Source organism: Acanthaster planci, linkage group LG18 (assembly GCF_054643075.1).
Source record: "Acanthaster planci isolate LZ-2023a linkage group LG18, COTS_SCS, whole genome shotgun sequence".
Classification (NCBI taxonomy): Eukaryota; Metazoa; Echinodermata; class Asteroidea; order Valvatida; family Acanthasteridae; genus Acanthaster; species Acanthaster planci.
In genome coordinates, this window is record NC_141794.1 from 5,055,285 (window position 1) to 5,071,879 (window position 16,595).

The 16,595-nt window shown below is 41.9% G+C and overlaps 2 protein-coding genes across 6 annotated transcripts in view; both read left to right on the forward strand.

The window, feature by feature from the left end:
- The first annotated feature begins 31 nt into the window (after positions 1 to 31).
- LOC110985521 (uncharacterized) lies at positions 32 to 9,574 on the forward strand. Of its 2 annotated transcripts, none has more exons than XM_022246604.2 (6): positions 32 to 2,178; positions 3,118 to 3,269; positions 4,904 to 5,010; positions 5,581 to 5,703; positions 6,333 to 6,486; positions 7,902 to 9,574. In XM_022246604.2, the coding sequence occupies exons 2-6, from the start codon at positions 3,191 to 3,193 to the stop codon at positions 7,961 to 7,963; spliced, it is 525 nt and encodes a 174-aa protein (XP_022102296.2). In that variant the 5' UTR covers positions 32 to 2,178; positions 3,118 to 3,190; the 3' UTR covers positions 7,964 to 9,574. The 2 variants fall into 2 exon arrangements, with proteins under 2 accessions (XP_022102296.2, XP_022102295.2); XM_022246603.2 differs by lacking the exon at positions 32 to 2,178 and adding an exon at positions 2,205 to 2,585.
- A 152-nt stretch (positions 9,575 to 9,726) lies between these two features.
- The window catches only part of LOC110985517 (regulator of G protein signaling 17-like), a 38,718-nt gene continuing 31,849 nt past the window's right edge, over positions 9,727 to 16,595 (forward strand). For 2 of the 4 annotated variants that reach the window (XM_087148589.1, XM_087148591.1), the window contains exons 1-3: positions 9,727 to 10,980; positions 13,854 to 13,917; positions 14,534 to 14,634. The gene's annotated coding sequence lies outside the window, so the exon portion shown is untranslated. Of the gene's footprint in view, positions 10,981 to 13,843; positions 13,918 to 14,533; positions 14,635 to 16,451; positions 16,584 to 16,595 lie in introns of those variants that run through there. The other 2 variants (XM_087148590.1, XM_022246597.2) reach the window with 2 other exon arrangements.

A 16,595-nucleotide genomic window follows, 5' to 3' on the forward strand; every position in this document is an offset into this window, starting at 1 on the left:
CTACGGGGGCCGTATCCCTCCTCCCCTCAAGCGGAAGTCAGTGCCCCCGGCCGGTTCCCCTTAAAATTTCGAAATAGATACCGTACTACACATGTACACAGAGCAGTCCATCTGCTTTTCGGCAAGCCTTCATCGTTGGCAAGGTCGGCATAGCGCTCTTGAGTCAAGTTTTCACAAAAGAGTTGTGGCGTTTGGAATGGTCAAGTAGCAAGCTCCGGTGACTTTGGTTTGCCCTCTTGTGAAAGTAAGGGTGTCTTTCCATGGCTATGGGCACGTTGAAAACAATTGTAGCCATACTGTGGTACGTCCGTGTTTTACAGTAATTTGCTGCGGACACGAGATGTCGACTTTCACAAGGGGCGGGGGAAGCAAACTGTTGCATTACGAAAACTGCTCTTGGAATATGCGTGGTTTTGAAACGCTGATATACGTCCTAGTACGCGGTGAGGTGGTCGAAAAATTTGTGCATGCATAAAATTTTCGACGTATGCCAGCGTATGGCTCATACGTCCCGGATACGCGGGCCATAAGTTGTTAAAGCAATGGGATCGTTGACACACGTCCACACGTTACTTGTAAATTGCTCAATTAAGTCGAAGTACGTCGAGATAATGTCTAGGGTACCCAAAACTTATTTCTAACCGATGAGTAGCATATACTTTGAACCTATGTGTAACTTATATCGAACTTACCTCCATGAACGCACGTAGACGTATTTGACGTGTTCCGGACGACCACAGAACTTACTGGATGTTTCCGACAAGTGATAGCTACCGTAGCCTGTATAAGTTATCTATAATTTATCGACACGTTTTATGTAAGTTACTAATACGTTATGTATATATCCAACTCTTTATGAATACGCTATGTATCATGCCTCAAACTGAAAAAAAAATTTCGAGAGTTCAGCGTATGTCAGGGTCTTCACCAATGTGTTCATACGTCGGCGTACGCTGGCTAAATTGTCAAGGTGTGACAGGGCCTTAACACGGACTTCACAAGTTGCTTCCGCGTACGGACCCGCAGTTTGCCGGTGAAACGTTTTTCCTACGCAGCAGCCTTGGCGTAATCTCATCGTGACTGGGTGGCAAGGCCGGGACATCGTCAAAGTATATGTAGGGCCTACTCCCCTAACCCCCCCCCCCCACCTGTCCAATCCCTATACACACTCTAGACTATTGTCACCTAACACATCCCCCCTAGAAGTCTGTAAAGAATTCCTGAGATTCCGATCAAACAATGACCAACACAAAAGCGGCGGGGGGGGGTTCTCTCCGTCCCATATCTTGCTTCAAATGCGATGCATAGGCCTGTAGATTCGAATTTATATATACAGGGTAGGGTGGCGATGGAATCCCTTTGCTGAAACCCACTGACAGTAAACAACAAAAATAAATAAATAATATAAAAAATGTGAAAAGTCTAACCTTGATATTACGTTGCTTGATTTAAATAAATATTGCGCACAATATACATGTATATAATGACCGTGCTTTAGTCATATGGGAATGCAATTACTAAAATACTATACCATCTGCTCACTTAATACTGTTTTATGCCTCCTTTTGTGGCGAACATAAATCCCGTGACTCATTTCCCACGGCTGGGGATCCCCCATTCCCAGGGCTTTACACCAGTACTACATCCATTGATTGACATATTTAGGCCAGACTTATAATGTACGGCAACCCTTGATGTCAGACGTGGAGAATAAATATCGTCAAGTTCAGCGGGGGGGGGGCACGGCGTCGTGCTTGCTTGCGAGGAATGCTCTTAAAGTACAGAAGGACCTCCAGGAAAATTAATACACGTCACGCCGTTCTTCCTCAACTGTTGGACTTGATGGTCCCTGGTGCCTGACTGAGCCCCCTGCCACCCCCCACATCGGGATTGCAAGCCTCAGTCAGGTCTCAGTTGTCAAATGACAGATAAAACCTTTGCTGAACCTGTAGAGTACTCGGGCCAGTTCGCTATCGATTCACAATTCCTCTAATCGATCGCACTCGACACGTGTATCGAGGTACATGCACTGTACATGTGCGAAGTACAAAGGACTGTATATCACTGGCATATGGCGCGCTGCAGCCGTGATGTTTGTGGTCCATGCACCGTTAACATTGCATCTGTGACAGAATTTCGACCTGCATTATCAGACCTGTACACTCTGGGAAAAACGAGGTAAGTGACACGATCGAGTGTTGTTATAAAGTGAATCCGCATACTTGAAATTAAAGTCACTGGATTTGCACACGTAGACCATGGAGGAAGACCATGCGTAGTAGACCTACTTAATACTTATCATGTATATTTGGGCACCACAGTTGACTGAACGATTTACTACCAGCAAGGAATACAAAATGATAACACTATGCAGCGTGACCGGCGCTGACCCAGTTCAAGGTTCAGTTGAAGCATGCAATATGCAATATTTGGCCGACCGTACTGCTCACGCGGCTATTCCAACGCATGTACAACGTTGAAGCATGTTGTGACGACGTGAGTTTACTGAGTTTGTACTCGGCACAAAACTCTGACGAATGTACAGTACCTGGCTTTGTGGTCCCATGAAAACACGCATAAAGAAAGTGAGTAGAATAACCATACCATACTAAAACGCAGCATGTCATAGTGGCAGTCTTCGTCTGACCATTCTACCTCCATGGTCTGACGGCTAGGTGGTCGTTTCCACCGACCGTTGGCTAGCTTGGTACAAGTACACGTACAGTAGGCCTGGTATATATACAGAGAAAGCACTGAAAAATGTACAGTTGCTGAGCCCACGTAGCATGAGAGGAAAAGTGTTTATCAGCAGTACATGATGTCCCTGTGGGTCGATCGTTGACCAACAGCTTCAGTCTTTATTGAACCATGGTTGAAATGTCCAACTTCAAAGTCCATTTTCCGAGAGCCGCCCTTAAATTGTTGGCAATTCGTCAACTACCTTCCACAAGCAAGGCCTGAAGAAGCAATCGAAAAACCAATCTCTAATCTCCTATGAACCTCCTATAGCCGGCAAAGCAGAGACATAACCTAGATTGTCCGAGATCCGAGAATAGGAAAATATCGGCTCCATCAGCAGTGGTTAAACCCCCTTTTCAACGGCGACTTTCTTTTCAGTCACCACATTCACATAGTGGCCTGCGACCTGCACTGAGCGTGTGTGGCTGTCGCTACAAAGGGGACCGTACATATGGCGTCATCGTCATCAACCGCGTGCATCAGGAGGGTGTCGGAGCAAGAAGTTCATGCAGCCTGGCTGCTACAGGCGGGTAAGCCCAACGACTCCAGACAGAAATGAGCCGTCCATATAAACACAACGGGCTTGTCAGTTCTCATAGGGTGTAAATGTAGGTCTATAGTCGGACGAAAGGGGTCGACTGTGGCGCATTTTTAAGCCTCGGGTTTAATATGCAACATGCCGACCAAAGCCAAAAGAAAAGAATCTGGATTTTTTTCAGTTCTTTTTCTTATATTCATTTCCACACGCATCATTGTGGTCGAGACATTTATTAATATTTTAAGACAAAAATCAATTTCCGTTTTCACGGCATATTGGCTCCGTGTTGTTCCTGCTTAATATTTTGAGCTACCTGTTTCTGCGGCGTTCATAAGTACATTCCTCAAAAAAGACAGTCCTGCGCATGCATTCCAAATTTATAGACCACTGTCACTTTGCCGACAACTTGTATGGGCGGCTGAAGTTTGCAAGAATGCCACCTTTTGGTTTGTTTTTCGATTTTACTTCAAATTCGTTCAAAATAGACAGTTTGTCCCTTTAATTTTAAACAGAGTTGTATTTTCATTTACTTGTAGTATTTAGTAGTACTTGTATATTTATCTGGAGTTCTGAGAGCTGTGTTAGATTTTCAACACTTTGTGAATTATTCTATCACTTTTGTTCTGCCGGCTTGCCATAGCTTAAGCAGCCACTTGTATGCAAAACACGACTGTGACTTCAAAAGAACAGACAGGCCATTGTAGCCTGCTGATGAAAAGGAAAGTGCCACGTTAATTGTGGAAGTCACGTCCGGTGCTTTTCCATAACGAATTGGCTTCAGTGCACATCCATGTTGCCTCGTTCGCTGTGGTATACGAGGTCATGGATTTTACAGGTGTTCCACTGCCAAGTCAGATTTTGATTTTTGTCGGATGTTTTTACGGTTGATGCACTGCAGCACAATCAGTCGCGAGGTTCCAAATTTTAAAATTGCTCTGAGTTCAGACACACTGTTGTGTGAATCAATTAAGAATAAATTAAGGCTGTGTAGTGATTTGTAGCCGGTTTAAAGGCCGTAGGCGATGACAGTTATCTGACTGGAAAAAAATTGAAAGGTAGTGTCTGTCGCCATAACCTCAGCTTTACCCGAGGCGAGGGTATATTGGTAATTTTAGTACAGATGGATTGATGTCAAAGGGGATACTCCAGTGCAGGAAAGGCTAGGTTCAGCGTACTGATCAACCTTACTCGAGCCAAAATAATCACATAAAAACTCTCAATCACAAAAATTCTCAATCCTTTTTAAAGAAGACTGACAACAAAATGTAGGATAAGCAGAATGAAAGTTGCACCTTAAACCGCAATTCTGCGTATTTAAAAAAATTGTTTTGTTTTTTGCAAATTTTTTGAACTCGAAGGGTTGGTTTTGGGGAGTCAGAGTTGACTCGATACCAATCTTATTTAAGGCGTTGTGATGGTTTTTGTTCAATTAATTTTCATATTGGAAATGTCCCAATATACTGACTTGGTCTTGGCACTTGAAACACGACATGGGTGTGCTCGTGGACCCTGACTCGACTTAGACTTCGACTTCGACTAGTTTCGACTCCACCGAGGTAGCGTTCCTTTAAATGATTTTTAAACCAACTTCCGTGTCATTGAAACTCGGGTCTTTTCCCCATGCAGGTTTGGCAAGCGAAGAAGAAACGTTGCCCGAGGGAGCACTGCAGATTAGGCAAAAAGTAGCCCCAGACTTATTCTGGGGCTACTTTGAAAACGGTCGTTTGATTGGTGTAAGTTGACAAAAGTAAAACCATCCTAATGCACCATAACGCTTACCTGCAGATTTTCGGGAACTTGTTATTGACTTTTTGACTTTACAAATGAAAACTTCATTTCGTTCCATTTGAAACGAACAAAAATTACAATAACTCGAAATTATTGAGCGAAGACACCACAAAGGCAATTTGTGGATAACAAACGGCGACATGGAAAATGTGCTGGCTCAACGCCAGTTATAATGCATAAAACTATGGAATGTTCATGTTAGGGGTAAACCCAATCTACGAACTTTTTCAGCAGCATATAAATGATTTATCTGTTAACCTGGCTTATAGTGGTCTGTTTGTCATGCCTCTCGTCACTGTCTTGTGTGACGTAGGTTCGGGTCTTGCCTTGACCGACATATGGATCAATGTTTTTCAGTCCTTACTTAGGCCTATAGTTCTGCATTGATTTTTCTGGAGATGTCATCCGAGAATTTTTCTCCCGCCTCCAAACTGAAATAATCTTCCTGCTATGTTTCTAGAGCGTTTGTATTATCTTAGATTCAATCGCGTATGTTTTCTTGTGTTTTTGTCAAGTTTGTTAGTGGTGGTAAGACTTCTAGGAGTAAAATGGCGGTCGATGCCAAGTTTGTCCACGACCCTGACGGCTGCACGGTTTGTTTACATACACTACGTGTCCAACCAGATTACCAAGGGAAGGTTAGTACATCAATTGTATCAACTTGATAATGATCTTTATTTGTATAACAGTCTTGTCTGAGGTGGTTTTTATTATTTTGCTCAGTGATATCATTTTTTTCACACTTATTGCAATAACTTACAATACTTGGACACAACCTGCCATTTTTCCTTTACTCATCACCCACACAATTCCAGTGACATTTTCGTCGGATTTTCCCGTGTTCTCTTGCTCACCAATAGAGTTGAGATAAGACGAGAAATCCAGAGAAATAAACAGGAAAGTTATTACCCTCATGCAAGTCTCTTACAGGGAATACTTGTTTGCTTGGTTATTGGGTCAGAAAAAAGATGCCTATAACCCAGTCGCCTGTGCGGATTAAAATTATCCCGTAATATAAAAGAGCACTGTATGCGATTTGGGTGAAACTTTCTTATGCACCGAACAGGAATGTTTCATAACAACAACTTCGGGGAAATGTTGTCCTCGTACTTTCGAGGTTTAAAGGTTCGGAATTTTCTCTCCAGCTCTGAGAAACTGGCTTATTTTGAAATAAAATTACACAGCTAAGCCATGCAGAAATCTTTCTGTAATTGTCGAAAGTCCCCATAAATTTGCTTATCATTAACGTTTCTTTCCTTTTGGGCAGGGTATTGAAACTATTCTTATTGATCATCTCTTGTGGTACGTTGAAGAAAACCTGAAGGGTGTTAATAAGGTCAACCTTATTTGTCATGAAAAGCTGGTGCAATTTTACGAAGGGCTGCACTTCCGGTGTCTGGGACCTTCAGACGTCAGACTGGGTATGTGTATTTATCGTCGTACCGTTGCCTCAGGGTACATAGATACGGTGCTAGGGAGGTTCTTGACTTTAAATGTCCATCCGTTTAAATGTTGGCTTTGCCTATACGATTCGGCTCCAAGTTCCTACTTACAATTTTTGACCTCTGACTTCAGACCCCCTGTTTCATTGCACATCCATTTTATCGCCAAGTTTCTGTCACAACATTGCAGGGAAAAGGTCTATAAAGGACCGAAGTGGGACGTCATTTGAACCAAGAACCATACCTTATCGTATTCCACCATGCAAACCTTCAAGAGCTGCACGAACTGCATTGCAAACGAATGGAGATACGTGGGCGTGTTGGTTCACGCGCTGGTTTTCGCGCTAATGCCTCTTATTGTGCGCGTGGATTATTCACTTTCGGTGCTCCATAGCCTTTTGAAAAAAAACAATGTTCTTGGAGCAGAGAGGACTGTAGGGGTTTTCTATCATGACAGGAACTTTAGGTCTGAGAAATCTTGCCAGAGAAATAAATGTTTCTTGTCGCCTCTTATTTATTTATTTCGTAGTTTTATTTGAACAAGGTACATGTAGCCCTGTCAGTTAAGAAACTGTCATCCTTGGAGGCCCTGTAATAATACAATAATACAGTAACAATACGACCGTTTCACAATAGTGCGCCTCCAAGAGTTTGCAACGCGTTGGCCAATCACAATGTGCGAAATTTGTCCACCCAGTGCGCGCGTTTGGAAAGGGTCGACAAATTTCGCCCGTTATGATTGGCTAACGCGTTGCAAACTCTTGGTGGCGCACTATTATGAATTGCCCGTATTACAAACCTATACACGATACAAAAAATATACAGTATTATTTTTAAATATATAAACTATAAGCGAGTGAAATTTATTTAGCATATTCAAAAAAATTAAAATTGATTTTAAGTAAATTTAACACGCACTGATTACAGAAAGGATCCAAACCATTACAATTTTTGACATTTAGACGCTTAGGAAGACTAAAAGAAGGACCCAGAAACTAAAACGACCAAGGGCAGTGTAAAACAAAAAATAAGAAGTGCATAAAGTGTTAAAAAACAGTTGCTCTCATAAAAAAATAGAAAGACAAGAACTATAAATCTTACTCATGTTCGTTAACTGGACTAAGTCATAAGAAAATAAACTCGGAATTTATATCATAAAGAAGTAATATGGATGAATTAAAAAGAGATTTGAAAACCTTTAAAGATTTGGCGTGTCGCTGAGCTGAAGCTAACGCGTTTTATCCCAGGGTCCCACAATATTGAAAGTCATGACCAGCGGCATTTGTCCTGGGAGCAGTAAGGAGGGGTAATAACCCATTCTTAATGTCTCAGTGCCCACAGCCGTTTCTTGTATTTTGTGAAATGTCCACCGACATGTCTTTCTGATTTCACAGGTTCCAAACAGTGGTTTGACATGGAGTATGAGGTGACACATGAGAGCACAGGCTTCGCATAATTACTGTCACAAGGCCCTGCGCGTGCACGCATCGTCTAGCCGTCTGTTCGTCTTCTCACAAGCAGAAGCATTCCTCTGGACACAGGTGATCTTTCTTTTTAAATTGTCCCTCCGCATTTCCCTAAGCCGGGACGGTCAGGTGTACTTCTAGTCCCTTGTTGCTCCACTCGTTGGGAGAGAATGTCTACCTGAGCCAGAAAAAAACACGCGAAATATTTGCGTTTTTTTTAATGATGAGCCATGAATGTTCTCTCTTGTGAAGTACTTTCATCGTTTGTCTTGTGATTTGATTTGATTTAATTTGATTTGAACTGATTTGATTGATTTGATTTGACTTGACTTATCTTAATATTATATCAAGGAAAATATGATAAGATGGTAATCGAACGATTCGATGCATTTTTTGTTTGGGAGGCGAGTTGATGAGATACAGTATGATGCATAGAGACCCGCGTCAGTGTACAAAATTTTATGTTATGTTATTCAGTTTGGCATTTCCGAGTTGATGTATAATTATACTTCATGTATTTTAGAGATTTATTCAGTTTGTTGATTCCTACCGATCTTGTTCATTTGTAGTAGCTACATGGTGAAGTGTCGCATGGTTTCAAAGGTCGATCTTAGATCGCGGAAACAGACCTTTTGCAGTAATTGTTGGGTGGGGGCGCTACACATTACCAGAGCTGTACGGGAACTGCTCCTTGAAAGCATTATTCAGGGTTTCTGCTTCTTCCTATAATGTTGCCTCAACATGTATATCACTTGTATCATGTCGAGGAGCAATGTCGAAATTGAGGCAGTCGTATACGTGTACATACCCTATTGCTTTGGTAACAGGATTTTAGCTGCTAGAACAGTTACAGCTTCGATGACTCGTATATAAAAATATAATTTTGCCACCAGATAATTGCAGATATTGTATTCTGAGTATTTAGCACGTATTGATTTGTACAATGAAGTTGCCATTGTTGTACATTTAATGTATAATGGATATATTCAGCAGTCCCAGCTCCCAGCCGGTGGGGTCTCGACTCGTTGTTAAGTTGATTGTCGTCCTTTTGGACTCCTGATACGTGGACTCCTTCAGCAGAGAGCATATGAGCAAATGAACTACTTCACCGCTCTGAAAATTCATTGGATTTTCCAGGATTATGACTTTCCGAGAGAACTGTATGTGAAGCAAAACTTGTTGAGTTTGTCAAGGCTGCATAATCTGCCAAGGACGGGGAAAAATCAATCGAATTTTATCTAAATTGTAGTGTGGAATATTCTCCAAATGGGTGGCTGCTAGTTTTTAGCTGCTGGTCACTATAACTTAGTACTGAACTTTCTACTTATTTAACTAAACAGAATCAATTGTAAGAAGCTCACGGAACTCCTTATTATCTCGATTGTGCAATTACATTGTGTATAGGTTTATATGTGATTTTTGTCTTTACATAGTTTATGTTAAGTGCCTTTGCGTTGTTGCAAGTTTGATCGCGTTTATTGAGTCGTTTTGTGATTGTTTCAAACTGCATTTTATAGTTTTAATGGTGAGGAAATGAAATTTTCTTAAGGGTGCATGAAATAAACTAAATTCCAGGGAGCTGCTTTGCAGCTGTAGATAAATTCTCCGACCGATTGGTTTTGTTACATGAGGGGGATAATGCTAAAGTCAGGTTTTCGTCAGTCGCTGGACGTGTAAACTATAATGCCCACTTGCCTGCGGCAAATTTGGTTGGTCAGTCTGCCGATCGGTTGGTCGATCGATCGCTGAGTCTGTTGGCATAGTTGGAATCGAGTGATTTTTCTCGAGTGCAAATGGCAGGCAATCACTATTTACATCACCAGGGCTTTGGTCGGTTATATCGGTGAGTATCTTAGAGAACGTACTTGAAAATTAAGAGTGATATCAGATAGATTGCATCAGGATTGCACTGTAAAAACGTTGGGCACTACGGGTGTTTCACATTAGTGTGCTTCCAAGAGGATGCAAGGCGTTGGCCAATCACAGTGCGTGAAATCTGTAGACCCGGTGCGCATCTGGAAAGGCCTACAGGTTTCACGCGTTGTGATTGGCCAACGCGTTGCAAACTCTTGGAGGCGCACTGTTGTGAATCACACATATTTTTACCCCACGTTCTGTACCGTGCGAATCGCTTAAGTGTTGGACAAAAAGACCAAGCGTTGGGTAAAGAAATGGTAGTAAAAATAACAATTTCTCTAACCGTAACAGATAATGTCGTGCCTATGAGAAGTGGCTTCGTATCCATGGCTTTCATGTGCTTGTCCAGCCGCAGCTACATGGAACTTTTTTACAAGGCTTCTCTAACTTGTCGATGCATTTTGTCTAATGAAGGACTGTCAAATTTGAACACGGAATGCTCCCGAAGCCTCGATCGCAGAACATAAATGAGCGGTACCCCCGTCGGAAGTGAAAGCCTAGCGTAAGTCCACATTGTAGGGGCGGTCTTTGTTCGGCTTGACAAAAAGTCCTGGCATACTATCTGCATTGTCCCTGACACAAGTTGGCAGAAGCTTCAATAACTGCGTTTCTGGCGCAGACATGACGTCATCTACCCGCACAAAATCGTGGCAAAAGAAGCTGGTTGGTCGCTCATTGTCATCCATGTTGATCCCTTAGGCCTAGGCTCTTTGGCACTGCACTGTCCACTTAGAAGATTATTCTTTTGCGTACTTTGGTTAAATCTTGCCCTTTTATCTTTTTACAAAAGCATATTAGGCCTATAGAGGCCGTTCGTATTGTCCCTTTCGTGTTCAACGTGGATGAAATTCATGTTAAGCATTGTTAATGGAGGAATAACACGCCCCCTGCTCAGTTCTTTTTTTGTTGACTGAGACCATTTCAGCAGTGCTTCCACAACCGTCACCAGATGTGATATATGTGATAATCCTGACATCGATGTCCGAGGACCGAAAGGATCTGAGTTTCCCATCCGAGATTTCGGCCCTGCAGGACCGCAAGTTCACGTCCGTTTGCCGATCGTGCCAATTACTCCTGGCCACCAGAGACGGTAGGCTAGCTTTTGAACAAGGCTCTCTGACCTTCCAGAGGCAGATTTGTTCATGCACCAAACAAAAACATACAAATATACATCTTTTACACATTAATTTCAGTACTACTTTCTGGCACGTTTAGTTAATATGATCTTACACTAAATCTAAAGAGGGTCCTCTTTCACTGTCGTGAGTGCTGTAACTGTAGGCTGTTTCTAACATTAACGTTGAAATAAATATAATATTAATGTAGAATTTTGTTTTGCTTGATGGAAATCTTCTTTACACGCATACTCGATGTACAGAGCTCGGTGCAGAAAGAAGAAATTCGCAGCTACGTTTATTTTCCTCACACATCATGCACCAGTGCATGTTTATGGAACTTCACTCCATCTGTACGATTTTTTTGCTGACCACTTTGCCTAACCATCCTCAATTCTTAAAGAGCAGGAGGATTGGGGAGTACTATTAGGGTTAACAGGGTTGGTTAATAGGCAGTATTGTAGTCGAGACCATCACAAGACCAGACGCAAGCCCGGACACAAGACCTTGCACAAGACCAGTCACAAGTAATAGCGTGCACAATGACAAAGGAATGCTTTTGTTGCCGTTCATTTAAATAGCTTGTGACTGGAATTCAGACTTCAGTCTTGTGTGGTCTTGTGAAGGTATTAGGCCTAAGTGGTCTCGACTACAACATATAGGGTTGAATTAATAATGTACAGGACCAAATCAAGTGTAAGTATAGGGGTCCTGTTCAGTTCAAAGCACTGGCAACCATGTCACAGGGTATTTGTATCTTTTGCATTATATTTAGCAATGCTTTCCAAAACACAGAGTGTGTTTCATTGAACGCTGCGGTATTTTCGTTGGCTTTCGAAAGTCCTCGTAAGCTCCCAATTTTTCTTCTCCCGTAGACCCCAGGCGCAGTGCCTGCCAATTGGGCAACCTGACCCTGCCGGTTTAGTGAGCTGATGCTACATAAATTGTGTTTATTTGTGCCGATTCAGTCCAACTTTGGGTCAATACCGCACTTTGAACCTGAATAGCAATATCAGATAAGTCAAATGTTGCTAGTTTACGACCAAGGAACGTTTAATTTTTCATGCACTCTGTTAGATATCCACGAAAGGAATCTGTCAGATTGATCATTACCCCAAACCTGATTTCTGAGACATCATTCATATATTTAGAGACTATTGACACGGGATGGAGAATTTCACCAAATGAAACCAACAAGCGGTAACAGTGGTAATGGAGATCAGTAGCGCACGAAAAAGATTCAGTGTATACACATAATGAGTGTTTATTAGTGCAGCGGGGAAAAGTATGGAGCATTTCATTTGTAACCCAGTGAAATTACTCTGTCCATTGCACGAATGTGAAACTCTCTGTTTTATACAACAGCTGACTAAATCCTGGTTCGGGCGCAGCCTCTATCCTAGTGTCATAGCGCCCTCGTTAAATTCATTATAAGGGTTATTTACTATCTGCTGGCTTACGTGTTTTCAGTGCCGTAAACAAGCCGTATGCTAGATCTCTTTGTAAAAGGGTTTGCCAATGGGTTCGTTTATTCTGAACACCGGCCTGCATTCTGTATTCCTTTTGATTTTCCAAAGGCCTTCAGTACCTCCGATTGTGACCTATATACATGTTGGCTGGAGGATTTCCTGATTAGTTGCCCAGTTCGGTTTAGAAATCAGATGGGCCTATCGAAGAAAAGAAGACAGCCTCTCATCATAAACAGAAGAACTTAACATCAAAATAAATTTAATCTAAGTAATTTTGTTTTTACCCAATGCCATTTCGGCCAAACCAAGTACGTCACACTGTTATCCGACACAAGTAGTCGACTAAAGCATGTCGATCGCAAAGATAAGGCTGGTGTGTTTCTTTCTTTGTTTAATCAATGCAAACATACCAGTGGCCGGAGGCGGGTAGACTTTTAACCGGTCCTTCCATTGTTTTTCGAGCTGCCTATTAACTATTGAGGCGGGGACTAGACGATCAGCCCTGCCTGTCAGTTGTTTGCTGGTTGTATTGTGCAGCTTTAATTGATGTTCGTAATTGTAATTCAAATTTCTTTTAAAATAAGGAAGTGTAAAGCACTTGTACTTTTAATCCGTTGTTTCGACAAAATGTAAATTATGTGATCTGCTACAAACATACTTTCCCTTTCCCCTCATTTGGTCACACTTTTTTTAGTTCCACGTACAATTTACGCATGCCTAGTCGGGCGACTGTAGCGTTGACTTGTGTGTTTGCTTTACTTACCATTTTCTTCACTTCACGTTTTTTGTTTACTTTCGTTGGTGATGTGCAGTTATCACGTGTTTGTGCTTATAACATAAATATTATTGCTTTCATTTGCCACTATGGGTAATTTCGTTTTCAAATGAGAGGAAGTATACTTGACTAGCTCAGATTTTCCCACCCCTAATATCTGCCTGATATCTGAAATATTACACCTGTAGTGAACAACAGGTATACTATTTCAGTTCAATTCAAAATACTTATTTATCTTTAAAAAGGCAATTGTAATATATGTTTGGATACCGTAGCTCATTAAAAACACCATAAATAAATTACCAACAAATAAATTAAAAGAGATTTATTACATGAAAACACTCACAAACATCATTTACTTGTTTTGATTAAAATGGTGTAAAAATGTGATTTCTTATACTGTACATGAAAAGTTTAGTCAAGGAATGTAACCATGACATTAAATGAATGTAAAATGGCCAGTGAGATTTAAAATAACAAACATGGACCTAAAAACTGCCTACCAATGTCTAAAAAGAGCAAATATCATTTTGTATAAAAGTTTAATAGCCACTGGTATGAACGAGAATTTCTCTCTGTTGGTTTTGCATGGAGGACATCTTAGACGGCATCTGGGGGCAAGGCAGACAAAACTGTGATTGAGAATTCGTCAGAAGAGCCCCAGGAAGGTGAGGGATTTCATTTGAAAAATGGCAGCTGAGAAGACTTGGGAACATTCACTTGGGGAGTGAATTTGTTTTGGGCAGAAAATTAAAATTCATTGGTTAACCTACAAATATTGAAAATCAAACGAAATCTGAAGGACCAAACATTACATTGTTTTTTGTTTCCTCAGGGACTTCAGTTGCCTGCCATGGGGCTCCAAACTTTGATTTTACACTATTTTCAATGGAGCTTGAATTGGTTCAGTACACCCGTAACTTTTGGTAGCCGCCATGTTGTTCAGACCCATGCACAGATCCAGGCAAAGACGTCACGCGCGCACGGTACACACAATTATTACAATCAACAACAGCGCTCTACACACATAAATGTATATTCTGAATCATCTGAAAGACTCTTGCACAATTCCCAAATACAAATGACGACATAAAAACACACCGAACACAGTAGAAAAATGTATAAAATTTGTAGAGCTGACCAAAACCACTGGTGCCACAAGTGCAGCGCCCTCAAGAAAAAAAACTTACCTTTGAATGCCACATCATAAAGGTGGTTTATGTCGTAAATATGAGCAAAGCAGATCTATAGAATGATTCATATGAAAGTGTCTCTTTTTTGCAGGGCCCAAAATGAGACCCTCCGCTCCCTGATACTACTGAATTCGAGGAGAGTTTCTCAGACTCGATCTGATTGCCAAAAAGTGACATCATATGGAGGAAGTGGTACGTGTGATCGTGAATTCATGTGTGCTTGTTTGTACCAGCGCACAAAACATCCTCTGTTCTCTGAAATTCTCGGCTTTGCATGCTTCATACAGGGGAAAAAGACACTTGCGTCGATAGGCTTTTTCTTTTCAAAATGGCTCTGTTTTATTGGTACTGTCAGATTTTGCATCGAAGTTGGCGACTTACCATACCCTACCTAGGCGGAACCAACCTGGCGCGGCTGCCTGTACTGAGGTACTTCATCGCCGTTTATTGACCTTAGAACTGCGCAGATTGTCAACAAAGATTGACTGTTCAGGCTATCACAGAGCTTTGAATGTTCAATAGATGTCCAATTGAATACAGGCACGCGCGTACTAACTGACAAGGTGCCGGGATATCTTGCATATGGTGCGCGCACTATGCGTGGCAGGTAGGTGTGGAACGCCGTGACGTTATATTTGAGGCTGTGTCCTCACCCTCCTCTGGACTCCGCCCTCATACCAATCGCCTCAGCGCTTAGCATTAATGGTTGAGTTGTGATATATAAAATTGAGATTATCGCAAATATGGCGAACGTTATCGTATGTTGCTGTATGAGGGTTAATGGATAATTCTGTATTGCTGATTGGAAAATGATTGCAAGTGTTTTTCCTAAAGACTGGTTCTTACTTGGCAGCAAAAGGGAACACAAACGCGTATTCGTGACGTCAGAACAAGGTTAAATACATTTCGTGATGTCAAAGTCGATTCGCTTTCGCATTCTCGTGAAATACGAACCAGCCCTAAGGTGTACAATATTTCGACAGGCGAAGTTAACACTGCAGCTATTTCAAAATCATCCGGCACTTGAAGTGTTTGAGGATCCGGTCATTGATGTTTTAATACAAATTTACCACTACCAGGTCTATATTGCACATGCGCGCTGTCCCATGTTTATGTTTCCCTGGGTTGGGAATCAGGCTTTCAGTCTTATCCACACCTAAACTCAAAAGCAGCAATTAACCCTAACAGTCCTCAATCCTTCACCTGTTGGAGGACTGAGGACTGTTAGGGTTAAAGAACTAATAAGAGTGGTCGAGGCAATCTCAGTGGCGCACCCAGGATTTGTCGGGGGCGGGGGCTGGGATCGGATTACCCCAAACATTAATTACCCTAATCATGATACTTCTTAAACTCTCCCCCGCCCCCAGTTTTACCACAGGGGGCTAGGATTTAACTTCGATTTTCAAAAAGAAAAAAGCCTGAGGAAGGTCCCTAGGCCCCTGAAGCCCCGGGTGCGCAACTGGACAATTCCGAATTCTTTTGTGTCAGAATGGGTGTAAATCCCGGGGGAATGGGGGTATATACCCCCCCCCCCATTTTATCACCGGGGGGTGGGCTGTTGATTCATCCCCCTACTTTGTCGTGGTGAGAAAAAAATTAGGAATTCCCAACAACTAAATATATTCAATGGCACACAAAAGGGATACCAATAGAAAAAAACACATGAAAATGCCGTTCTGACTCTGTACAAATTACAGATGTAGGCCTACATCTTTTTCATATAAATCAAGAACCTGTATATAGTGTCATATGGTGCAAGCCCCCATGTCCATGGCCAGGAAGGTCATCCCCGACAACTCCCCCCCCCCCAATTTCCAGCGCAAATTTACACCCCTTATAGTGTGTCATCCACGACATTTCGATATTCAGAGAAATCCGTTTCTTTGTATTTTGTGTCAGTGTATACTGCGAAAGAGGAGCAGGAAACATTTTCAAGCACGTTTCTTTGTTCAGTGGTTTATGTAGACCGGATCCCGACTATTCAATATACACGGCCCGATTCACCAGTTTGTAACGTAGACGTGGTGTTATGTGCTGTACCTTGAATACCGGAAATACAAGTATGTCAGGTTCGTGTACTTAGGGGAAGTTTAGTGCATACCACGTGTAGTTCACCGGACGGATGTAAGCCTTGTTTTCAGGTATTATTCTCC

What these genes read in the sequence shown, in the direction of transcription:
- LOC110985521 (XM_022246604.2), top strand. Translation starts at nt 3,191, where the DNA reads ATGGCGTCATCGTCATCAACCGCGTGCATCAGGAGGGTGTCGGAGCAA. An exon ending in AAAACGGTCGTTTGATTGGT is followed by an intron (nt 5,011 to 5,580) that starts GTAAGTTGACAA and finishes GTTTTTGTCAAG; the next exon opens with TTTGTTAGTGGTGGTAAGAC. An exon ending in ACCTTCAGACGTCAGACTGG is followed by an intron (nt 6,487 to 7,901) that starts GTATGTGTATTT and finishes CTGATTTCACAG; the next exon opens with GTTCCAAACAGTGGTTTGAC.